The sequence below is a fragment of the Eubalaena glacialis genome, chromosome 5 (genome assembly GCF_028564815.1).
Source record: "Eubalaena glacialis isolate mEubGla1 chromosome 5, mEubGla1.1.hap2.+ XY, whole genome shotgun sequence".
Lineage (NCBI taxonomy): Eukaryota > Metazoa > Chordata > Mammalia > Artiodactyla > Balaenidae > Eubalaena > Eubalaena glacialis.
Window position 1 is genome coordinate 147,138,700 of NC_083720.1, and position 26,604 is coordinate 147,165,303.

The following is a 26,604-nucleotide window of genomic DNA, read 5'->3' on the forward strand; positions in this document are numbered from 1 at the left end:
AGACAGAGAACGTGAGCAAAGCATGTTTGGATGGACAGGATGAGTCCAGGTTGAGAAATGTTAAGGATGCCCCTGAGATGCACCGGTGGAGAGGTCCAGTAAAAGTTGGCACAAGATTTGTGGTCCATGAGAGGTCGAGAGGGACTTGGGAGCACCAGCGTACAGGACCAGTTGAAGCTGCAGGAAAGATCCCTTGAAGAGAAAGCCAAAGACCCAGTCACAGAGAATCCTCTGTCTAAACACATTTCAGAAAGAAAAAAATGAAGAAAGTGAATAGAGTAAGGAGGAATACAGGAAGAGAGGGAGTCACAGAAGCCAAAGAGGGGAGTTTGCAGAATGCCAAATGTCTCAGAGAGAAAGGCTAAAAGGAGCCCATAAAATTTGGCAATTAAGACGTCCCTGGTGACCTGGGTGAGGGCCTTTCAGCAGGCAGAGTGAGGCTGCAGAATAAACCAGAGAGGTGAATTAAAGTTATTAACACTCCCAAATATTTTAATGCAGTTTTGGTTAAAATTCAAAGCTGGGCTTCCCTGGTGGCGCAGTGGTTGAGAATCTGCCTGCCAATGCAGGGGACACGGGTTCGAGCCCTAGTCTGGGAAGATCCCACATGCCGCGGAGCAACTAGGCCCGTGAGCCACAAATACTGAGCCTGCGCGTCTGGAGCCTGTGCTCCGCAACAAGAGAGGCCGCGATAGTGAGAGGCCCGCGCACCGCGATGAAGAGTGGCCCCGCTTGCCGCAACTGGAGAAAGCCCTCGCACAGAAACGAAGACCCAACACAGCCAAAAATAAATAAATAAATTAATAATAATTAAAGGTGCTAATAATTAAAAAAAAAAAAATTCAAAGGTAAGTAACAAGTTGTGATGGAAATCTTTGAGGGATAGAGGTTGTCAACACAAGTGCTTTTGTGAATGCCTGCCTGTATTAAGTAGTGTAATTTTTGTTCTAAAACAAGAGAGAAGAGCATGTAATCTTTACATAGAAGTTACCACGAAGAAATAAAGAGAAAGCTATGCACGTGGAGTAAAGGCCATGTGTAAAGTAATATTTATATGTGAATCTACCTTTCTTGTTATTGTAGGTTTTGTCCAGTACTGAAAAGGACAGACAGCTTTCCAGCCATAGCTGGTCTTTAGCAGTTCTTCCCACGGACTGTAGCCTGTGAACTTAAGACTGCACGTGTTTGTGGGGGAAGCTCTGTGGGGAGATGAATGTCTGTCACCAGAAAAGGAAGTAGCTCCCCCAGTGTGATGATTAACCCACTGCCTTTGACTTCACTGACCTGGTTATCAACAATTAACCTGCATGGATTCCCTTACAAATTCAGAAAACTATCTCTACGCTATCATCCTTGCAAGATTTTTACAGGTAAAATAAAATATTAATTTCTTTTTTATTGACATATGATTGACATACAACATGGTGTCAGTTTAAGGTGTACAAAGTGTGGATTTGATACTATTCATTTCTCTTTTTAGAATACAAGGCAAAGTCTCCTTCCAGAGATAAAGAAATGGAGATTCATAGGTTTCTTCTTAAAAGAGCTCTTCCTGTCCTAGGACATACCATGCTGCATTATGATTATGTTGTTTTTTTCTCCATTTTCATAACTTCTTTGGATACTAGTGAGTTTAAGGTTAAAGACTTTCCCACACTAATCGACTGTATTTTCTACTCTGTGAAATGTGTTATACTTTCTATTCTGTAAAATATTTACTGAAGTCTTAGTGTTTTTCTCAGTGATTTGTGGGTTCCAAATGTGTTAAAATATTAATTTTTTGTCGTACTTCTTGTAAGTATGCTTTACAATTGTTTTCTGCCTTTTAATTTTGTCTATTTCTTTGACACATAGAAATATTACATTTCTATGATGTTGACTGAACTTTTTGTGTGTGACTTCTATTATTATGTGTAAGCATAGAAGATCTGAGCAATTTTATAGAATGAGTAGAGACAGCAGAAAAAAAGAAGTGGCAACTTATATATATATATATATATATTTTTTTTTTTTTTTTTTTTTTTTTTTTTGGCTGTGTTGGGTGTTCGTTTCCGTGCGAGGGCTTTCTCCAGTTGCGGCGAGTGGGGGCCACTCTTCATCGCGGTGCGCGGGCCTCTCACTGTCGCGGCCTCTCCCGTTGTGGAGCACAGGCTCCAGACGCGCAGGCTCAGTAGTTGTGGCTCACGGGCCTAGCTGCTCCGCGGCATGTGGGATCCTCCCAGACCAGGGCTCGAACCCGTGTCCCCCGCATTGGCAGGCAGACTCCCAACCACTGCGCCACCAGGGAAGCCCCGGCAACTATATTTTTGTCATAGATTCACCAAAGACTTTCCTTTGTCTTTCACAAAGATCTTCTATAATACGATTTATTCCTTTCTTTAACTTCAGCATCTAACTCACACAGAGAAATACCATTACTATTTATAGCAGTAACCCATATATAAGTAAGTACTTTAATGATAAATTCATAGCAACCTTAGGTTTTAAGTAAGAATAAATTCTAAATTACAGGGAAAGTGGGATTACTTAGTTTCCATGGTTTTCCTGTCCTCTTGGTGAAGGAGACTGATTTTAAAGCCATAGGGACGAGAACCAACACTGATAAGATGGAAAATAAGCTTTTATTTATTTTTGGCTGCGTTGGGTCTTCGTTGCTGCGCGCAGGCTTTCTCTAGTTGTGGCGAGCGGGGGCTACTCTTCGTTGCGGAGCACGGGCTCTAGGCGCGCGGGCTTCAGTAGTTGTGGCTCGCGGGCTCTAGAGCGCAGGCTCAGTAGTTGTGGCGCACAGACTTAGTTGCTCTGTGGCATGTGGGATCTTCCTGGACCAGGGCTCGAACCCGTGTCCCTTGCATTGGCAGGCGGATTCTTAACCACTGTGCCACCAGGGAAGTCCAGAAAATAAGCTCTCGATGGGCACCTAGCTGCTCCAAATGAATGTCCAAACAATTTGAACCTATAGTTCTTAGAACCTACTGATGAGAGAATTCAGACATTGTCAACGATCGTCGGGACAAATTTGCTCTTATTACTATTATATGACAGACAGCATCCTAGGACCATTTCGTGTATGATTCCTAATCCCCAAAGAATCTTTCAAAATAAGTATTTTACAGAGGAGAAGACAAAGGCTCAGAAAGGTTAACTAACTTGCTTGAGTTGACCTAGTGTGTAAGTGGTAGAACTGGGATTTGAACTCAGATCTCTGTGATGCCAAAAAATCTATACTTTTCCTACTATGTCAGGCTGCCTTCCAGAACCCTATCTACTTCATATAAAGTGTTTCTAATATCCAAGGCACAGGGATAAGTATTTATCTCATTTACCCACAAAGCAATGAGTTTGATATTATCAGTCATTTGACGTTGACATTGCTGAGAAGATTTTAAAACTGGTAATTAAAAAGATGGTTTTTGAACGATGGGGAAAGGACTCAATCACTAGGAGCCAGCAAGGCTTTCCTAGAGGTAAATCATGCCTGCTTATCCTTTTTAACTTGGTCAGCAGCTGATAGATTAGCTAACAGGTCAGAAGAACGGTGGAGCTATTCAGACAGGCATTTGAAAAAAATCCTTCTTATCCTATTTCACGAATAGTCTGAGCTAGATGATAATATAATTCAGTAAACTCCACCCAAAGACCTTTGACTAAATGGGCTGATGTTCTTAGATCAATCCTTTTTGATTTATTGATTTACTAGGATAAGGACCTGGATGGTATCAACTCTGCTGACGCTATGAAGCTGAGAGGGATAGCTGATATATGAGGTGGATGAATCTAGATGCAAGATAATTTCACTAGATTGGAATGATGAGGAGATCACCATGAGTTGAAATTGAACAGAGCTGAAAGGGAAGGCCTGCATTATGTCCCAGGAAAATGTACTCAAATACTAGCTGGGGAACACAGTGCTTTATAAGCTTTTGGTGGAGAGACTAAGGAATGATGTATATGAAGGGTCAGGCAATGGTAGAATGCATGGACCACAGTGTAGTATCTGGATGAGGATGCTCATGGCCCCACTGCTCCACTCTTTCATGATGAGGCTCCCGCTGCACATTCAAAGGGACTCTGATACACAGAAGACCCCGAGAAGCCGAAGCAATCTTGAGAAAGAAAAACGGAGCTGGAGGAATCAGGCTCCCTGACTTCAGAGTATGCTACAAAGCTACAGTAATCAAGACAGTATGGTACTGGCACCAAAACAGAAATATAGATCAATGGAACAGGATAGAAAGCCCACAGATAAACCCACTCACATATGGTCACCTTATCTTTGATAAAGGAGGCGAGAATATACAATGGAGAAAACACAGCCCCTTCAGCAAGTATTGCTGGGAAAACTGGACAGCTACATGTAAAAGAATGAAATGAGAACACTCCCTAACACCATACACAAAAATAAACTCAAAATGGATTAAAGACCTAAATGTAAGGCCAGACACCATCAAACTCTTAGAGGAAAACATAGGCAGAACACTCTATGACATAAATCACAGGAAGATCCTTTTTGACCCACCTCCTAGTGAAATGGAAATGGAAATAAAAACAAAAATAAACAAATGGGACCTAATGAAACTTAAAAGCTTTTGCACAGCAAAGGAAACCATAAACAAGACGAAAAGACAACCCTCAGAATGGGAGAAAATATTTGCCAATGAAGCAACTGACAAAGGATTAATCTCCAAAATTTACAAGCAGCTCATGCAGCTCAATATCAAAAAAACAAACAACCCAATCCAAAAATGGGCAGAAGACCTAAACAGACATTTCTCCAAAGATATACAGATTGCCAACAAACACATGAAAGAACGCTCAACATCATTAATCATTAGAGAAATGCAAAACAAAACTACAATGAGATATCATCTCACACCAGTCAGAATGGCTATCATCAAAAAATCCACAAACAATAAATGCTGGAGAGGGTGTGGAGAAAAGGGAACCCTCTTGCACTGTTGGTGGGAATGTAAATTGATACAGCCACTATGGAGAACAGTATGGAGGTTCCTTAAAAAACTACAAATAGAACTACCATACGACCCAGCAATCCCACTACTGGGCATATACCCTGAGAAAACCATAATTCAAAAAGAGTCATGTACCACAATGCTCACTGCAGCTCTATTTACAATAGCCAGGACATGGAAGCAACCTAAGTGTCCATCGACAGATGAATGGGTAAAGAAGATGTGGCACATATATACAATGGAATATTACTCAGCCATAAAAGGAAATGAAACTTGAGTTATTTGTAGTGAGGTGGATGGACCTAGAGTCTGTCATACAGAGTGAAGTAAGTCAGAAAGAGAAAAACAAATACTGTATGCTAACACATATATATGGAATCTAAAAAACAAAACAAACAAACAAAAATGGTCATGAAGAACCTAGGGGCAAGACGGGAATAAAGACGCAGCTTAGGTGCACTGTTTATGAGAATATCAGAACCAGTTTATGTTTGTGGTTTTGGGAAAAATTATTTGTGTTGGGGAGAATGTTGTGGAGGTGAGGAGAATTGAGTTGGGGGTTATTTTCTAATTTTTTTGGTACATTTGGAACAGTGACAATAAATGTGCCCCCTTTAAAAAAAAAAGGGGGGGACTCTGATAAACTGGAGGGAGTTTCTATCAGGTGGGTTGTTCAAAGGCATGTCTCCGATCACATGATCAACAGCTAAGGGAACTGGAAAGGTTTAACCTAGAGAAGACTTGGAGGAGATTGAACGTCTGTCTCCAAACTTCTGATGGGTTAAACTGGAAGAGAGACATAGGAAAGCTCCCTGGTATTAGGTTGGCTTAGAGAGTAGAACTAAGAGGGGAAGTTAGATGAGGACAGACTTTGATTTGCATAAGGAAGAACTTTCTAACACAGCCATAGAAAAATAAAATGAACTATTTCAAAGGAGTCAGTCCCTTAACCTGGAACTCTTGCTCAATTGGAGGCAGGATGACTGACCTTTTGGGAAGGATGTTGCAGGGGGGAATTTTAGCATTCAGTGGAGGTTCGATCCATGACTGCCAAGATTCCTTCTTACCCAGAGATTCTACAATATTTTGAAAAAAAAACTTTGCCTATGTAAAAAATGTAGCTGATATAAGAAGAAAAAATGTGATTAGTGTGAAAAAGAACAAAAAGCATAAAAATTCTAAAATAAACAAGACAACACTAGTTAGTTATATGACAAGCTTGTTTCCTAAAACTCTAGCTATTCAGTTTATTTATCTGGCCTAGTTCCCAAACCTTGTCAGTGCATCTGAAAATTCACTTCTCTGGGCCATATCTGGAAGGCTTTGATTTAGTAGATCCAGGCAAACTGTAATTATAAAAAAAATTCTCTTGGTGATTCTGATGTTCAGGCAATTTTGGGGAACACTGAAATTTTAGACTTACAGGAGTACTTATATTTTGCATAAAATCTATGTATGAATGTATGTGTCATGCTCGAAAAAAATTAGTAATAATAATGATTCTAATCTACCTGTTAAAATTTAAGGCCACTGAAGTTTAATATTTAAGCACCATTTCTAGGCTGGAAGCAAACGTGACTTCAGCATTTACTCTAAGTTCTAACAGCTTAGAACATAAAAGTTAAAAAATATTACATCTCTTGCTTAATAACTTTTAATGTACTGAATAGATCATTTCTAGGTTTTCACCATTTCTTAGATAACATGCTTTTAAAAGTAATGAGAGATTCCTTCCTAAACAAACAACAGAAAAGTTCAGAAAATTAGGAAGAAAAAAGCAAGAAAACGAATGCTGTTCATACATATGTACTTTTTAGCTTAAATAACTTCTTTTTTTTTCTTTTTCTTAAGTTCCCACTTGGATAGTCAAATTCCCAGAAAATGTGAGAAGAAGTCATGCCCTGTTTGAGGCTCATTAAGAGCTTACTAGTATTAGTAAAAACCAGTGTGGGGATATTAAATAAATCAATGTTCAATTTCTTAAAATTACAAATATCAAAAGCTTAAATGTTTCCTTAATCTTTTATGTTCAACGTACACATCTTCTTATAAATCTAGTAAACAAAAAACATTTTTAAAGGAAGCTTTTAGCACTTAGTCAATTAAATTCAAGGTGGTCAATTTTAATGTAATAAGAATGGCATTATTAAAGTATTGATTAAATCATGACTCTCTCCATTTACAAAGAAGGGAACTCTTTCCAAGGCTGATGTTGCTTTTTAAGCATTTGCAAGTGTACACTGTAAGAACAAACTCCTTTCCCTGAGGAATACACTAAGAGGTCCTGGTGGTCATAAATCTGCTTCCTGTCTGTTCTCATAAAGGGCTTTAGAGAGGACACGACAGAACTCCATCATCCAATATCCTTTGATTCAGAGGATAAGTCCATTGCCCGTGACCTTCTGGACTTTGAGGCAAACGGTTTCTAAGACTTGTTTCTGGCTAAGGCATCCCTCCCCTCCCAGACAATGCAGGAATGTATTGAAAGAAGAAAGGAAGAAGAAAACAGAAAGAGATGAGTCTGCAGTAAGTTTCCTACAGAGTAAAAATCTACGATTATTGAAGATTTGGAAGAAATGATTAGTTAGAATGAAGGCATCCACACAACACATCCGAATCCAAAAAAAGGGGACTTTTAAATATAAATAGCCATAAAAGCAATATTAGGTGACATTATTTGTATTTTCTGAAAGTTAAACTTGGAAAATAATTCCTGTGTACACTTTACATTAATTGATGTAATAATAGTGATGCTGTAATTATTGTTAAGAATCTAACACAAAAATCCTTTTACTTGGTTACCTGGTGTCTGGGCAGGTTGCCCTGTGCATCTCATAGTGAAAATGGTCACAACTGACAACAAACTGGCCAATCAAACAACGCCGAATTTTGATCAATGTTTACCAGAGGAGAGAAAAGAGCTTTACCAAATTGTAAATTGGAATTGATAACAGAGAAGAGAACTTCTGAATTAACCGTTACTGGTGCATCTACAATTCCTCTTAATCATGATTTTGACAGGTCAAATATTTTCAAAACTTTTCCTCTAGTGGAAGAAAATGTTCTACTTACAGATGCATAAGACTATGAGAAAAAGGAGATATGTGGCCAGTTCCCGTAAAACGCTTTTAAGGTATTTCTCTCGGTCAGTGCTGCTTTCCTCCATGAGTCTTGTTCCCCAGAGACCTTTAAAAGAGTAATAAAAGATGTCATTTTACTTTAAAAAAATCTCATGAATGGCAAAAGGAAAAACACATAAAAAACAGTATACCTTTAAGGGAGATTCTCCTGTATTTTTTTTAGCATGCTCTAAAGGCAACCGAGAAATGGTTTTAGCAGGAGTACCTTTAATTTAGGAATACATCAGCCTCTACTATCCCCCCAGATGTGCAAAACACAAGGCAATGATCTGATCATTGTCTAAACTCCCAACCTCATTAGAAAATATCTTAGTAAAAATTAAGAAAGAGAAGAGGAAATTTAGGTTTAATAATTATGCATGCACATCAGTCCTTCCTATATGCGGGAGGAATTACCGTGTTACTAAATTAATTATCCTCGTTAGTACATGATGTAACATTGCAGACGATACTTTTTAGGTCACCCCTGATGAAAAGAGGTCCTGGTTGGAGCACCATTTCATTATGGAAACATCTATCAAGCTTCTAACACACTGGTGTAAAATCTCTGCTCTGTACCCATTTTTGCCTTTTAAGAAATTCAGTGCTGACTGATTACACTAAACATGCTTAGCTGAACAGTTTTTTTTAAATGCCAATTAACGTATGATTTTTCAATTAAAAGCAACAAACTCATCCGCCTTCTCTCTCTCTTTAGAGAAAGGGTAAAAGCAGCAACTGTGCTCCATATTTCAGCAGCTGGAAAAAGCGTTGGGCCGGCTGAGCGAAGATGACATAAGCCGTGGTGAGCTGGCTGGAGAGAGATCCCACAGTTGTGGACGCAGCCAGCAGACAGACATGGTGGCCGTCCAAACCCCCGCTATTGAACAGTGTGGTCAAGTCACATTGCTGGTTACTTGGAAGAGCCTTAGTGTTTTCCAAAAAAGACAAACCTCTCAATTCTTTCTGTTAGATTAGGTCAGCTGTTAATGGCAAATTGCCTCACACTTCTATCCCACAGACTTTAACCCCTTCCATCACAGAAACTCACAGAGCCACTGATGCCACAATCCAGCCACACAGAGAACAAGGGGAAAATGGTATATGGTCTTGCACTTGGAAGAAATGACTTCATTGCTAGTGTTTATGTACTTTTTAAGTCTTATAATCATACATTAGTTCTACTCCTAAATTGGGGTATTTCATTTCCTTTTCTTCTTTTCTCCCAAATTTCCTTTAGGAAAAATCAGCATCTGCCCTCAAAGACACTGGGTTACGCGTCCTAGGTTTCACCACGCCGAAAGGGGAGCATGACTTATGACCAGGTTTGCTTCTGCCAGCACCTGGTGGTTGTCAGGGGATTACTCACTCAGAAGAAATGCACCAAGCAGAATGTTTGCTCGCTGAAACTCCATCATAGTAAAGAATTATTACGAACTTAGATGACATGGAAATTTGCAGCTCAGAATAACACAGAGGCAGCCAAATATTAGGCTCAGTAGCCCTGGACAAAACCACACCATTTCTCTGGGCGTATTTCTTTTGGAGGCCAGGCCTAAAATATACACATAAGTGGAAATTGCTAGTCCCTTGACCATCCGGAGAGACTGCTGCCTTGTCTCACTTGGTCAGTGATTTCACTCTTTCCCATGGTTTATAAACAATTATGCACTAAGGAAAAGTCATGGTTCTTAATAGTTGCAAATGGTTTTGCTTGACCTAGAAACAGAAAACACCAAACTCCTATCAAATTTTCTTCAGGCTAAATTTGCAATGGTCTATGGCAATTTAATTCTAGCCCTTGAATGAAACATTTCAAATGAAAAGAAACAAGCCCTTTTATTTATATTGTATGTGAGTATATTTCTATGCATTTACTTTTTTCTAAATTTCTCTAGCTACCTCCTCAAATACTTATTGCTTTACAAATGTCATCCAGTTTCCCCACTGGGTGTGTATGTAGTAGGGTCAGTCTTAGGATACAGGGATCCCTTCACATCCTGATGGGTGAGAAATGCTGCATCCACAAATGGAAAAAACAGCTGTCCTGTAGCCAACTACTTCCCATGTTTAGTTATCATCAGGGATGACAGAATAAGAATGGTGAAGGGCAGCGTTCACGTCCAAAATGGGAGCATTCTTCAAAAACAACTGTTGTCTTTTCCCGCCATCATCCCAGCTGCGGAGGGAGTACCTCCAGGTACTCACGTTCAGTACGTAACGTGTCTCCATCTGTTAGGAGAACATGATATGAGGGGACACGGGACAATATGCAATTTCCTTCCTGTGTAAGAAGGTGCTTAGTCAACGCCAGAGCCCAAAGTCAGAGCACATCACCTCAACAATAACTGTTACTTATTAATATGCATATGGGAGAACTCTGAGATGGGTCATCCAAAACACCAAAAAGGTCTCTAACATAAATAACTGACTTTGGAAAAAAATGCCATTTTGCAACTCTTTTATCCAAATGCTTCCAAACTCTTTTTATTTTGCAATATATAAAAAAAAATCACAAAGAGAGAACGATATAATGAACTCCCATGTATCCCTCACCCAGCTTCAACAGTTATCAACCCAACACCAACCTTGATTCACGGAAACCCTCACCCACTGGTCAATTACTTTGAAGCTAATTCCAGCGACTGTATCATTTCACCTGTTAATATCTCAGTTCTATGGTAAAAACAATTCAGTGTGGCTCTTTTGCCTCACATTAACCCTTCCCATCTGAAATACACTAACCCACGATGACTCACTGATCGTGACAAGGTGCAGTGTGGAGGTCTGGAATCCAAGCTGTGTTCAAATGAAGGGTCAGCCCCTTAGGAGCTGTGAGACCTAACTCCATGAGCCTCCACTTCCTAATGTGGAAATGAGGTAAGAGTACCTCTCTGTGGGGTTGTTCTGGGAATTAGAAATATTATGTGTACAGCAATACAGTGGCGGGAAGGGGCCCTTTTATGGCTTCAGAAACAGGTCCAAATCTGAAATGTCCTACTTCTGACGCCTAGTTGGTCCAGATTTGAGAATGGCATGGAGACCCAAATCCATATGGACTTTGAAGTCATTGTGGATAGCCTGACCAAATTCTCATTGCACTCACATCATAAAAGAATCCTGTTTTTGTGCTTAGACACATGTGGGCCTTGCTTAGGAAGATAAATACAATCCTTCTTCATGGTGATTTGAATTGCAGGGACACCTTCAGAAAGGGAAGTGACTTTTTACTATTGGTCCGTTTTCTACAGAATAGTCAGTTGCTACCTTATGATACTGACGCTTGAATCTCAAATTTCTTAGGCAGCCCCCTCCTGAGACGCAGACAGGTATGTGCCACAGCTAATGGCCAGATCTACCTGCATATTCCACAGACAACTCACACTCACATGCCCCAAACTGAGATTTCTCTTTTTTTGCCTTTCTCTAGAAACCTATTTGCCCTGTGTGGGTTAATGGTACCAACCCAGAAACATGGGTTTCATCCTAGAATAGGCCCTTTCCATAACGCTCACATGGAGTTGGTCCACAATTCTGATGGTTTCTCTCTTTCATCGAGCGTTCTTCCATCCCAGCTCACAATCCTCAGTTGCACTCACAATCCTCAGTGCAACTGACGCTTTATCACTTTATCACCTTTGTCACTTTATTCTGACCTATTCTCCCAGCATTTGGCGCTATCCACCTCACCCCATTCTCTACGTTCTTGCTAGAATCATCTTCAGATTGGCATGATATCATATCAGCCCCCTGCTTGAAGCCCTCACTGACTCTGCCTACAGGAAAAAGTACCAATGAGCTACAGGCTTGCTTGGTCTTACTTCTCTATTTTTCCCTCCTCCAACTCCCCCCTGAATCCTTCAAAACATAACTCAAGATTCACTTCTTCTAACCTCCCCAGGTAGAGCTGGTCCTCTCTTCTTTGGGTCCCTCCCACACCTGGGACCTGGCATTGCAATGATTTACTTACACTTCTCACCCCCCTACTAAACTCTAAACTCTTTGGGAGTTGGGATCTTGTATTATTCATCTCTGTATCCCTAGTACCTACCACAAGGGAGATGCTCAATAAATGTCTGTTGACTGCACAAATTCTGTTACTAGCATGGCCTTATCACACCCCTCAGAGTAGCAACCCTCCCTCAAAAAAAATCCTCATGCAATGAAAATACAAAATCTCATTTGTTCACAATTATAGTGCAAATAAAAAGGGAAAAGGAAGCAATTATGGAGTGAGGGTGGATTAAAAATAAAGGGAAAGTCATAATAGCCAAAAGGTAGAAACAACCCCAGTGTTCATCAACTGATGAATGGGTAAACAAAATGTGGTATATACATACAAGGGAATACTATTCAGTCATCAAAAATGAATGAAGTTCAGATACATGTTACAACATGGATAAACCTCGAAAACATTATACTAAGTGAAATAAGCCAGATATGAAAGGACAAATACTGCGTGATTCCACTAATATGAGGTACCCAGTATAGGAAAATGCATAGAGTCAGAAAGCGGAAGAGAGGCCGGGGGTGCGGGGAAGAGGAGCGGAACTGGGAGTTATTGTTTAATGGGTAGGCCTTCTATTTGGGATGATAAAGAAGTTCTGGATATGGACAGTGACGGTACAATACAGTGAATAGCAGAGGAGGTATCTATTTGTTACAGCAGCTTAGCCCACCCTGACCGATACAGCTAGTCCTTTACGATTTCTCCAGGAAAACAAACAAAAAACCAACCAAGCATATATGTCTGAAATAACAAACAGAGAGTGACTTTAGTAAACTGATGCATCCATAAAACACATTCAACTTTGGAAATTCAGAAAATATGATAACCCATGTAGAGTCTCAAATTTTCTCTCTGCATGAAGAAGCGTCTGCTAAGCAAAAACTAAACAAGATCATTGGGTTGGGGATACCTTTTAGTTTTGGAGCAGTCTTTCAATCTTTCAGCCATCCTTTGCTTCTTTTGGTGCAGGCCTTCATCACCCCTTCGCTGGCTGCCTCCTACCTGGTCCTCCTGCTTCCCTGTCTCCTTCAAGCTCTGCTGCCCAGCACACTGCTTGACACAGATTCCCTTTCAATGTGCTCTGCCCCTGCTCAAAATTTTCCAACTGCTTCCTAATATTTAGGGGTAAATTCTTAATTCCTTAGTTAGACACAATGCTTCCCATAATCAGGCCTCAAACATTTCTTCGTTGCTATCTTACTCCCGGCCAAGAGGATAGATCTATTTAGCGTCCAAGGAGAGAAATGACCATTTGCTGTCCAGCTCAGATTCATGTCATTTAACAACAACACAGGGTACGCTGAAGCTAGAAGGGACCTTGAAGATTAGGTTCAACTCTTCCATTTTATAAATGAGGAACAGAGCCCGGGAAGTCTGAGTGAGTTACATAAAGTCACAAAGGTTAGAGACCTTTGTCTTTCCCTGGAAGCTCCTGACCACTTCAAATTTGAGTAATTGCTCCTACCTTTAGAAATTCCAAGTCACTCTCTCTTCTGACCCTGGGCACTACTTATACAACGTATATAAGATTTTTGTCATCGGTATCCCAAGAGGGGAAAAAAAAAAATCACAACTCATTCATGGTTATTCATTTCACTTTTCTGGGCTTCTGTCCCTAGGAAAATGGTGATGTGCTATTTTAGTTTTTTTGGGTTTTTTTGGTAGCACCTAGTATAGTCACTAATTATTTAACAAATGTTACTTAATAAGTGACAAGAATATCAATTGTATTTCTTCATAAAAGAAATAAAATAAAATTTATTCTAAATTTTTCTGTAAAAAAGATTTTCATGATTCTCTTCTCCTACTAATTAGACCATTGATAAGGTTTGACTAGAAGTTTTACCGTTACCTTATTCATTGTAAATTTTCTGAAACTTTTCTTTAAAAGAGATAAACTTATACATACACTCATATATTTCATTTCATTATATTCCATTATTGAGTTTATTCAAAGAACATTAAGTGTTATCAAATACTTAAGCTGAGTTAACAGGATCATGACTTTCCATTATTTATTAACTTATAAGAAACTCCTCTCATTTCAGTGAATACTTTAAAAAGCACAATTAAAACAATTTAACAACCTTAAAAAAGTATGAGACTTTTTTACTCATCTACTCACACAGGTTATTCAGAAAGGATCTTTTGGTCCCCACCATGCTCTGAATCAAATTAACTAGCATAATCACTGTGTAAGAGTACCAAAATGTACACTTTTAGAATCTATGATTTAATTTCTATCTATGAAGCACTCACAACATGGCAGAGACTTGCTACACATTTTACGTTTCACCTCATTTAATCCTCCCAAGTCAAGAACTAAGCATTATGATTATCCCTTTAAAAAAAAAAAATTTCAAAAACTGGGGATCAGAGAGGTTAGGCAATTTGCTCGAGGTCATGTAGCCAATATGTGGTAGAACTGGGGTTCGGGTATAGGCCTGACTTGGTGTTAATCACGTTGCTGTAAAAACACCTGGATAGCTTTTTGTGCAAGATTTTCAAAACTGACAGGAAGAGAAGGGAAGGGAAATTTTCAAAACAACTGAGAATGGAAAACTCTTAAAAGTAGAGGTTAAAGTCACTTGGATGGCAAGAGCCAATGCAACTCTTTTCCAAAGATGCCTCTGACAAAACTTTGCAAAAATAGGATCCCATTTGCTCTTGGAAAATTTGTGTCCTCTTAATAGGCACTGGCAATTTTGAAAATTCCTTTCCTGCCTTTTGGAGAGCTGGGTGCACCGAACTCTGACACATTTCCACACAGCTGGTATCTGATGACCTCACTGTCTCATTGGAATTTCAAAGAACATTAACTTAGTTATTTAAAAACATACTTTCAAGTTTTTTAAACAACATTAGCATTTACTTTGCAACTGTTTTAGAAAAATACCTAGACTTAGAAATGGCCGAATAACTGTTTTCCTAGACATTTTATTCTATTCGTGGTGTTCTTAACAGCTCCCTCTCCCCCAAACAACCAGACACCGCCAAAACAACATCAATGACTATCCAATGACACTCCCTCCACAACTAGGACACTGTACTGCGTACCCTTTCCGGGAAGGGATAAGGGGCAATAGGGCATCCAGGACAGTGAAAGACCATGGGTACTAGCACAGAAGTTTCGTTTTTATTTAGTGAAATTCGCAAATATGCAGTTGCAACCACCATTAGTTGCCTTAGAATATTTTTTTCCCTACAAGGAAAAAAAAAAAATCTCCAGATGTACCCCTTCGCTCTAATACGGCTTTCACTTATTTCCAAAGGTAAACATAAGCTGACACATCTTTTACAAGAAGGAGGTAGCCAATAAATTTGCACCAACAAGGGAGCAGTGGAATTCCGTGCTGGGTACCGGAAATAGAACGGAATTAGCAGAGGTGCGGAAGACGCTTCCTAGGGAGGCGGGGACGCAATGGGAACGCGAGCGGGAGCCCCGGAGAGCTGCCCTCCGCGGGCGATGGCTCCGGCGGCGGCCGCACTTCTGGTTTGTGCATCAGCCGCCGAGGGTCGCGCTCTTACCTCGCAGCCCGCGAACCAGCCTCTCGGCCCAGGCCACTCGGGGCAGCTGCCCGTCCAGGGGGAGGTGGCGATGCAGCGGGTCCCCGCCGCCGCCGCCGCCGGCCGGGCTGGGGCTCGGCGGGCCCTGGTCCTCTCGCTGGCGCCGCCTCCCGTTCGGAGGGCCCGCGCCGTGGTAGCCCCCCAGCCCCCGGCCCCGGGCGCCCACAGAGCTCACGGCCGAGGAGGCGACCGACCTCCGGCTGCCCGGGCGCCACTCTACGTCCATCTCCACCACCATTCCCCCTTCTTCTCCCTCCACCTCCTCTTCCTCCTCCTCTTCCTCGGCCTCGAAGCCCGGGTTGTCGCGGCTCCACGCCTGCCGCGAGCACGACGAGAGCGGAGGAGATGGGGAGGCCGAGGCTCCGGCCGGGGGGTCCCGCGCGGCCGCCTGCCGGATGCGCTCCATCTCGATCTCCAGGCCCCTCTGCTCGCGGAGGCCGCCCGGGCCGGCGAGGCCGGCGCCCGCGGCCCGCCCGCCCGCCATCAGCCGGCCCGGGCCCGCCGCTCGGGGCGCCGGCGTCCGCTTCGCGTCCCCGGGCTGCTGCGGCTGCACGCGGCTCGAGTTCACCATCGCGGTCACTGGCGCCCGGCGCGCCGTCGCCCCGTGCCGCGCTCGGCGCTGTCCGCCGCAGGAGCCATGTTCCTTTCTTCCCGGGGCCCGCCGCCTCCTGCTCTCCGCCCCCGAGCTCCCCAGAGTCCCGCGTCCCTCGCCCGCCCCCTCGGCCCGCCTCCCCCCGCCTCGCCTCGCCTCGCCCAGCGGCCGCGGCGCGCTGCAGGGGGAGGCGCGAGGCAGCCGCCCCCGCGGCTGGCGCGCTGGGCGAGCGGCGCCTGGGCCCGTGTCCCGAGTGCAGCCGGAGCCCGGGCGCCCCCATTCCGTTCGGGTGGAAGGGCTTCCGGAGCTGGCACTGCGTGCGCGACCCCGAGAGAGTGCTTGGGTCCCTGCTAGCCGCCAGCCACTTCTGCCTCGGTTGACCGCGGTGCAAGGAGAGAGGGAAACCCCTTTATGCGACGGCGTGAGCAAGCGAGACCCAGCCCGAGCCGGTCTGCAGCAGGGGCAAAAATCTTTCCTCCGTCTGAAAACTACCAGCAAACTCCCAACAGAGTCCTAGCGCTGACTTCCTTGGCCTTTGGCGCGCTCACCCCCCGCCCCAATCCTGCTGCTTTTTGGAGGGTTTCCTGACTCTCTGGTTGGCTCCTCTGTCCACGCGTTGCGGGGACCCCGAGGATTCGGCCGCGGGGCTCTTGGACCGCTGATGCTCCGCAGAGCTCGACCGTCCCCTTCCCACCGCCTCACCGTCGGTGAGTCACGGAATCCCGCCGCAGGCTCCAGGTCCAAGCTTTATTCCCGCTCTCCAGAGCACATGCAGCTCGACGCTCTGCAGTTGTCTCGAACTTCACCCATCCCAAGGGAAGTTTATGATCTTTTCCCTTCTGCTTTTAAGCCTGCTTCACCTCCTGTATCCCCAGTTGAGATCTGAGGCATCCTCACTCCCCAAAGTACACTTCTTCATGATAAGCTCAGCTGTCTGCTCTTCACCTCCAACGCCTCATTTCCCCCAAATTGTGTTACTTTTGCCCCACAAAGGTCTCTCTGATTAGGACCTCTGTTCTTCATTCCCCTCGTCAATGATTCAGTCAAGGGCCCTTATGGCTTGTTTTATTCTGCCTTGGAACAATGGACCTGTCAACTCCACCATCATTCTTCACTTCTGGGTACCCGCTGTTTCCAAATTGTGTTCGGAACCAAACCTGCTCGTGTCACACTGATGCTCAGACACCCGTGGAGGCTTCTGACAGCTTAAAGGGTAAAATTTAATTTCTGTAGTTTGGCTTGGTAAATTTTCATAAACTGCTCCTATATTTTTTTTGCTAGGGCTGTCGTAACAAAGTACCACAGACTGGGTTGTCTCGAACGGCAGATGTTTATTTTCTCACAGTTCTAGAGGCTGGAAGTCTAAGATCAAGGTGTTGGCAGGGTTGGTTTCTTCTGAGGTCTCCCTCCTTGGCTTGTAGGTGGCCATCTTCTCCCTGTGTCTTCACATGGTCGTCCCTCTGTATGTGTCTATGCCTCAGTTTCCTCTTCGTCTGAGGACACCCTCAGATTGGATTAGGGCCCACTCTAATGATCGCATTTTAACTGAATTACCTTTTAAAAGACCCAGTCTCCAAATACAGTCACATTCTGAGGTACTCTGGTTGGAGGGGTGGTGTTAGACTTCAACATGTGAATTTCTGAGGGGGACACAATTCAGCCCATTACAGCTCCCAATCTGCTTTGCTAGCATGGTTTCCCACCTGTGCAGCGCCCTTTGCTGCTTCCCTGTGCCCTCATAGCATGCTGCTCGTATTTAGGTAATCACGGCCACCTACCACCTAATCCTGTAGTTTATCTATTCAGGTATCTGTGTCCTTCACTTAACTATGAGCTTCTCAAGGGCAGGGCTCATGCAAACCATCAGGTCTCCTTCAGAAGACATTTCCTGCACACTGAATTAGGAGCTGGCATGTAGAGCACGGTATGACACAGCCCCTGCCCTCAAGAGGAGACAGACAAATAAACCGGAAATAACTGTCCTGGGTAAGGGCTGCGATGCCTGCCGTCTGAGGAGCCTCTACAGATGCCGGTGCCCCCAACAGAGCACTGCCAGATTGCATCTTCAAAGGATTCCCAACAGACACCTGGCCAGAGGAGAGCCAGGCCTGAAAAAAAAGAGCAGAATCTCAGCCAAAGTGTTCTGGAGAATAGGTCTAGTTTAGTATTCTATTTTTTTTATTTTTTTAATTAATTAATTATTTATATATTTATGGCTGTGCCGGGTCTTCGTTTCTGTGCGAGGGCTTTCTCTAGTTGCGGCAAGCGGGGGCCACTCTTCATCGCGGTGCGCGGGCCTCTCACTATCGCGGCCTCTCTTGTTGCGGAGCACAGGCTCCAGACGCGCAGGCTCAGTAGTTGTGGCTCACGGGCCTAGTTGCTCCGCGGCATGTGGGATCTTCCCAGACCAGGGCTCAAACCCGTGTCCCCTGCATTGGCAGGCAGATTGTCAACCACTGCGCCAGCAGGGAAGCCCCAAGTTTAGTATTTTTAAAACATGATTCTCAACATCAGTGTGGCACTTGTTAAAAATAAACATTCCACGTCCCCACTCCAACCTGATGGATTCAGAAACTGCAGGATTTCAGGCCTGAAATTCTGAATCTTCTCTGAGGATTCTGGAGCATCCTAAGTTTGAGAAACACCAATATGTTCCAAATGGATGGGGTTTCATGAAACATTTCCCTCGTATTCCTAGGGCTTCATTGTCACCAGTGGTGCCATCTTCTGCAATCCCAGGCCTAGAAGAAACTTCAGTGGTCTTTGAGTCAGACTAACTCTTTGTCTTGTGCCTACACTGTGCTACTTCTGAACCCTGGTTCAGTTCCTGCTCTGCCACTTCCTAGCTGTGTGACCTTGGGCAAGTGGCTTTACCTCGTTGTGCCGGAAAATGGAAATAATAATAGTGTTCACCTCACAGGGTTGTTGTGAAGATTAGGTGAATTAATACATGTAAGGCATGTGGAACACTGCCTGGCACGTGGTAAATGCTCAAGTGTTAGCATTATGAGCTCTTATAGCTTACTTAGGATAAGTATTTTCATCTATTATAATTGCATATTTGGAAGTCTTTGTCCTAACCAGACTATGAGCTTCTTGAGGATGGACACTCCATGACCAAGACAGAGGATTCCATAACAAATGTTTATTGAGCACCTAGTAGGAGCCAGGCACAACGCCAGGACAGAGTGCAAGCAATGACACTAGTGAAAAGCCCCGCCATTAAAGAGCTTGCATTCCCCGCGGATTGGTTGGGGAAATGAATGAATCTAGTCAGGTACAGTCATTTTAAGGCACACAGCTAGACCACTGGCTATGACAGGGGTTCCTAATTCTTCATGTAGAGGTCTTTTTAACTTTTGCATACCACCACTTCTCCTCTGGGCTCCAAGGGCCCTTGGAATAGCTTATGCCCACTTGAAGCTATTACATTCCCTGCTCAAAATGCTGTTTTTAGTTTTGCGATATTTGTCTCCCAAGGATATTTTGATTTTTCAGAGTTCAAGGTTTAGAAGACAATAGATTTCTGCTTATTCATTTCTTGTTTGTTCTTCCTGTTTTCTGGTAGCAGGCCTAGAGTCCAGAGACATAAAGAGGAGACTGAATGGAAAAACAATAATATCAAGGAATAATAAACAAATTAATTCAAGTGCTATCTATGTATTCAGTTCAAATTCTGTGCATTTACTATGCATAGTAAATAACATTATTATTTTAGTCAGAATATACAAAACAAAATACTATTTGGACACATCCTTCAGGGAGTTATAATCTCAAGGGAGAGATACACACACTGAGTGTAAATAACAATAGATGAGAGAACATAATTTAGTGTCAAGTCAGTAGTGAAGGTTTTCAGCATGGGAGGGGTTGAGAGGAGAGACTGCCCATGCCTCGGCTGGCGTGGGAAGCACAGGTAGGCAGGCCAGATCATGGAAGGCCTCAGATGCATGGTTAGGAGTACAGACTTTATTCTGTAATTAATGATAATAACATGCCCCCTTTCTGTAGTGTCAATTATTTAAAACAAAATCTGAAATATTCTAAGACTATACCCCGTCCCTCAAAGAATGCAGATTGATTGAAAATGTGTCTGCACATACATAGTTCAGATTTAGATGTGTGCTTACCTGAAACTCAAATCACAAATCATTGAAAGAAATATGCTTTTTTAAAATGCACAGCAATATTTGTGTAATATGACTTGGATAGTATTTGATCCACAGCGTCTTTAAATCCTACATTGTAGGAGTTTCTCTACTAATTTCAGTCTTAGTCTTCGTAAACCCTTCCCCAGCTGTCCAATATATTTCCTGCTCAAATATTTATTCATTCTTTCTGGCTTACCAATATTCTCTTTCCTGCTTTTACCTTGACTTTTTTTTGCCCCTTCAGAGCTCCTAGCTTTTGCTCAAGCAGGCCCTGAGGTTGTAAATTTCTCTCCCTTCCCACAGAATTCCTTCCTTTAGTACCCATCGTAAAACTCTATTTCTCATAAGAAGTTATCCCTTATTAAATAAGTGAGATACACAAACTCATATTTTTCTTCATCTGGTTGCTACATCCTATTGCCATATTACAAATTTCAGTAATCTATAGGGCCTGAAATACTGTGTGGGGTAGATAATATAGCTTGGATACTATGTGGTTTTGTTTCATCTGTGTGGTCGATTCTTCTGGGGACACACTTATAAAACCTCACCTATTAGTGTTAGTGCCACTGAGGACACTCAGAGAAGTCATTTAAAAGGCAACTTTAAAAACAGTCTAGCCTAATTTAATAGTAAACTGTTAATTTAAACTGTTTGTTTCCTGTTTTGCTTTTATTTTCCAATTTGAACTGATGAAGCAGACGCAAGCTGAAGTACCCATTGGTCCCACAGATTCCACCTTCAAACGGAAATCCAAAAGGAGCCTCTGGCATGTGTGGTGTTGCTTAGCAACCCACCCAAACAAACACGTTTCTCTCTCAATTTTTTTCTCAGCCTTGTTTATTCAAGAACATTGTAAAATAAGTTTTTAATCACTTGACATCTGAAATCAGAAGAAAATTTGGTGTTTGGGGCTTTATAAGAACTGCCAACCATACTAAAATGTTTACTTTATTTCTCACTTCACTGCTCTAATAATGCAAGGCTGGGATTTGTGGTATTCCTCTAAATGTCTGGCGTTTGGTTTGGATATGTCCCTGCCTCTGTGGGGGTAACCTTGGAGCCATCGTTGGTTGGCACTGTGATTTTTGATGATCTGATCTCTCTCAGTTTTCTTCTCTGAATAATATGGTTAAATACCAACTTTACAAATTCCTGCAGAATTTTCGTTGAAGACATAATGAGGGAATATTAATAAATTCATCAAACACGTATAGAATATCCACTAGACGCCAGGTACCATGTGGAATTCTGGCGAGGCAAAGATAAGACATGACTCCAACCTTCAAGGGGATCAAGTCTTATAAGTCAACAATGCCACTTACACCAGAAATTAATATAATATTGTAAATTAACAATACCTCAATAAAAAACAAAAACAAAAAAGGGTGCCTGGAAACATCTTTACATCACTCCCAAGCTGTCTTCTACATTGAAAAGACTTATGAATCTTTCTAGACTCAGGCATCATTTCCTTTTGGAAACTTCCTTAGCCACAAACCTGGCCTCCCTGCTTGAATATTTTTTTCTTTTTTTTTAAAACTTTTTATTTTACATTGGAGTATAGTTGATTAACAATGTTGTGTTAGTTTCAGGTATACAGCAAAGTGATTCGGTTATACATATACATGTATCTATTCTTTTTCAAATTCCTTTCCCATTTAGGTTGTTACATAATATTGAACAGAGTTCCCTGTGCCATACAATAGGTCTTTGTTGGTTATCCGTTTTAAATATCCCCCTGCTTGAATTTACTTGCCTTCTACCTTGCAAACCTTTATCACAACATTTACCACCTTATATTGAAAATGTCTGTTGACATAGTCTTCCTGAGTAGGGCTGGAAGCTCCTGGAGAACAGAGACCCTGCCTCATTTAGTTTGTAGTTTAGCAGCCCAGCAGCCATTTCCCTTTCTTATTATAACGGTAACCAAATTTTCTCGGGAAACAACCCTCTCTGTTCTGAGTCCCTGAGTGCCTCAGATGTGGCTGACACCACTGCTAAGCTCCCAAGTGGTGGGTGTGGATCTCAGGCTTGGCCAACAATTTTGAGTATCATGTCCTCTTGACACCTGTGAATGGTATTTAAGAACAGGCATGGGAGCTGGTTCTATCCAATGGAAATCAGAACAGAATTTTGTTTTTTTTTTTTGAATTCTTGGAAAAGAAAAGCTTTTCTTCCCACCAGATTTGGAGTTGTAAGGATGTAAGTCTAGACAAGTTGGCAGCCAAAATGTTTATGCTAGGGGAATAATGGAAGCCAACAATATATATGCATGAAAATATGTATAATGTGAAGACTGGAAGAATACCAAAATTGAATTAGTGATAATGTTTGGGTGGCCATGCTATCCAAGAGCATTGTAAAATACATTTTTATAATTTGCCATATTCTAGTTTTGTCAGATGCAGATATATGTCTTTATCCACATTCAAAAGAATTTTGAATAATATAGGGCCAAGAATAGAGCTCTTTGGAATATTGTGTGAGGCTTTTCTCTTTACCAACTCAAACTTATTCATTATTACCATTTGGGTGTAATTGTTCAAAAATTTTGAATACAACTCTACTTTCACTAGCCCAGATTTCCAAAAGGATGTCAGAATTTTTTCCAAAGCCTTTTGATGCCAACACGCATGATGCTTACAGCTTTCCCAGATCTACCAGACTTTACAGAATGTCTGCTTCATAACCATCTAGCATAATCTTAGATATGATTAGGGTGCAAAAGAAGTTGTCTTTGCCTTCAAGGCCCTTATAATTAGCTTGCAAGTACAAGCTATACACAGATAAAGCAATTACCCAGTGAGTGCTGTATGACATTCAACTGGGAAGGTTTTTATTGTTGTTGTTTTTGTTGTTATTGTTTTGGAGTCTAGCTCCTAGGTGGGTCCTAGGAGATGGAGAATGACCAGGTTCTGATGACATCATCTGAGCCCCTGAAACCAGCACTAATTGAAGTTAGATCTAACCCTGGACTTCGATAGCCAAGAATTTCTCTTTTGATTAATATATTTTAAGTTTGGGTTTCTGTCTCTTGCAATTGGAATAGTACTAACTAATAGATTTGAATAGAAGCGGATCATACAGACTGGTAAGAGTTGTGTTAATGATATGCATAAGATGCTATATGAACACACAGTTGGGCCCTCTCGTCTGAGCTAAGTGGGCTAAATAGGGCATATAGGGTGGCTAGTAGGCTAACCCATTCTGCAAGTGTTAGGAGATTAGAGATTTGGGGGGATGCCGAACCATACTTTTCTTTCTTAGTGTCTTTGACATCTTTACTATAAATACTATTCCAAAGGACCTTTTAAAGATGTCTTTTCATTCTTACAGTATTTTTTAATAGCATAAGTTCATAATTTTGATAATGTCCAATTTGTGAATTTTTTTCTATGGATTGTACATTTGGTATCATATGTAAGAAATCTTTGCTTCACTTAAGGCCATGAACATTTTCTCCTATATTTTCTTCTAGAAGTCTTATAATTTCAGGTTTTACATTTCAGCACATAATCCATTTAAAGATAATTTTTGTTGATGGTGTGAGGTATGAATAGAGGTTGGTGGTGTTTTTTTTTTTTTGCATATGGATATCCAATTGTTGCAGCACTATTAGTTGAAAAGACTATCCTTTCTCTACCGAATCACCTTTGCACCATTATTGAGAATCAATTGAGCGTATATGAGTGTTTATTTCTAGATGATCTGTTCTGTTCCTTTGATTTATGTGCTTAACCTTTTAGTAATACCTTCCTGCTTTGGTTACAGTAGCTTCCCTCGCTCTTCCTCACAGGCTATATAAGAGCTTTTAAATTTGTAAATTTTAATGGTTTAATTGTATTGAATGACTCTCTGGTTCCGGTCCCTACTTTGGTATGACCCATAAAGGGCTGTGGCTCATCAGTTGATCATAGAGCATTAGTGAGCTATGTTGGGTTTCTGTCTGAATGATATTTTGAAATTACTTACAAATGTAAATTTTAATGTCAATCATCAATTCTTTAAATGAATCAAGCAATTATTTTATTAATTCATCAATTTTTTTTCAGTAGCCTTTGACTCTTCTTCTGAACGATAAGGACATTAGCAAATGTATACTCTCCACCAACAAACACTTTTTAAAATTAACAATAACTTTTATGTAGCCGAAGTCTATAAACTTTCATTTTTTCCCTAAAATACTAAAGATAATATTTATTTTATACATTTAAGTGTATTCAGTACTCATTACCAGTACTTTTTAAATATGAGTTCCCTTTCCTTGAGTTCCTTCTCTCGGTTTAGTTTTTTGGGATAGATTTTTTATCAAGCAGTTCTTTTTTTGTTGGTTTTTTTTGTTTTTTTAAGGCGGACGCATTAAAGCCTCATTGTTCCCAGAATATGTACAAAATTGAGAATGCCTTTCTGTTGCCATAAACATAAAACAAATGGGCTGGGCACAATATTTTTGGCTCAATCTTGTTTTTCTTGTTTTCAGCATTCTGGAAACATTTCTCCACCTTCCTCTGCCATTAAATGTTGCTATGGAGAAGTAGGAGGTCTGATTAAACCCACATTTTTTTTCTCTCAGCCCTAGCAGGTGACTTGATTTTTCTGTCCAAAAGTTACCTGTTTAGTGAGTTTTTTAAAGAGTACAAATTTGGGTTGATCATTCTGCATAATTGTTTTTCTGGGAAATACTGCACAGGTTTAATCAGTAAATTAAAATTTTCATTTATTTTAGATAAGCTTTCTACTTTTATAATTTTGAAATATTCTGTTTCATTTGTTTTGTTCCCTTAATCCAAGAATACCAATAATGCATATGTTGGAGCTACTGTTTAATTTCTGCATTATCCTCTTTCTAATGGTTTCTGTCATTTTCTGGTTTTGTTTTTAATAGGATTTTTACAAATCATGTCCCCCATGTTACTGTACTTTTCATATTTTTGTAGTTTTAAACGTGGCTTTCATTTCCCTAATTATTTATTTTAAATCCTTAATTCCTTTCATGAATTATGCCAGCTCACTTTTCATTTCCGCATGGTTATATATTTTATTTGATCTTTTTCATTCTTTTTTTTAAAGTTAAAATTATTTTTAAAGGATTTCTGTTCCTGGCCCTGATGGAGCAACAGAAACATATTTACCCACTTACCTTAAATAAATAAGAAACTAGTCAAAATTTATGATGAATGGTTTCAAACATTGGACAACGGGCAGTGATGAATAGTAATCCTTGAAAGAAGATAAACAAACGACATGAGTCCTATGGTTTCTCCAGTAATTCCCTAGAGAGCGATTTCAGGCTGCTGTGCAGTCTCCCTTAGTTGAGAAGACAGAGTAAGTTGAGAATTTGGGGAAGCCAAGGTGGATGGAATTCACAGAGTACCAGAGAGGAGAGAGCCACACAGAGAAAGAGCTCCAGAGATCTCCAGGGTTTTGCCCTTGAGTCTTCAAAGCATTTGAAGAATCTGCCTGAGGCAAGAGGAAGAATTACCAGAAAGGAACAGGTGGAAAAATTCTTGATGCTCTAATAGAGGGGGAATTTTTTAAATTCTTCAAACATCCAAAGCAGAGAAACCTTGCAATACATGGGGAGTTGAGTAGAAACCTCAGAATGGTAATGCCTCAGTAGTGAGGCTGAATTAGCCTAGAATAAAAGCTTGTTTGCTCTGTATAACTTTTGGTCAAAATAGTCTGTTGAGTATGTCATCTATTTCCTAAGTGAATCTAAGTGATATGTTAAAATTTTTCACGTTATTATATTCTTTCCCCCTTATTTAAAGACTTTGCTTTAGATCAGTTTTAGTTTCACAACAAAGTTGAGAAGAAAATACAAAGATTTGCCAGATAACCCTTGCCTCCACATATGCATAGCTTCCCCTACTATCAGCATCCAGATCAGAGTGGTACATTTATTACAATTGATGAGCCTACATTGACACAATATTACCACTTAAAATCTATAGTTTATATTAGCGTTCACTTTTGGCGTTGTACATTCTATGGTTTTGGACAAGTGTATAATGACACATATCCATTATTATAGTGTATACGGAATAGTTTCTCTGCGGTAAAAATTCTCTGAGCTGCGCTTATTCATCCCTCCCTCACCCCCTAGCTCCCAGCAACCACAGATCTTTTTACTGTCTGCATAGTTTTACTTTTTCCAGAATGTCATCTAGTGGAGTCATACAGTATGTAGCCTTTT

At 41.3% G+C, this 26,604-nt stretch overlaps 1 protein-coding gene across 1 annotated transcript in view; it reads right to left on the bottom strand.

Annotated features, from left to right (window-relative positions):
- Positions 1-16,318, bottom strand: part of PKD2 (polycystin 2, transient receptor potential cation channel) — a 54,511-nt gene extending 38,193 nt beyond the window's left edge. Inside the window, exons 1-2 of the mRNA XM_061192642.1 lie at positions 15,624-16,318; positions 8,040-8,153 (exon numbers count right to left, since the gene is read on the bottom strand). Of these exons, the coding sequence (XP_061048625.1) occupies positions 8,040-8,153; positions 15,624-16,233 (724 nt within the window). The 5' untranslated portion in view covers positions 16,234-16,318. The remainder of the gene's footprint in view (positions 1-8,039; positions 8,154-15,623) is intronic.
- Positions 16,319-26,604: the final 10,286 nt, after the last annotated feature.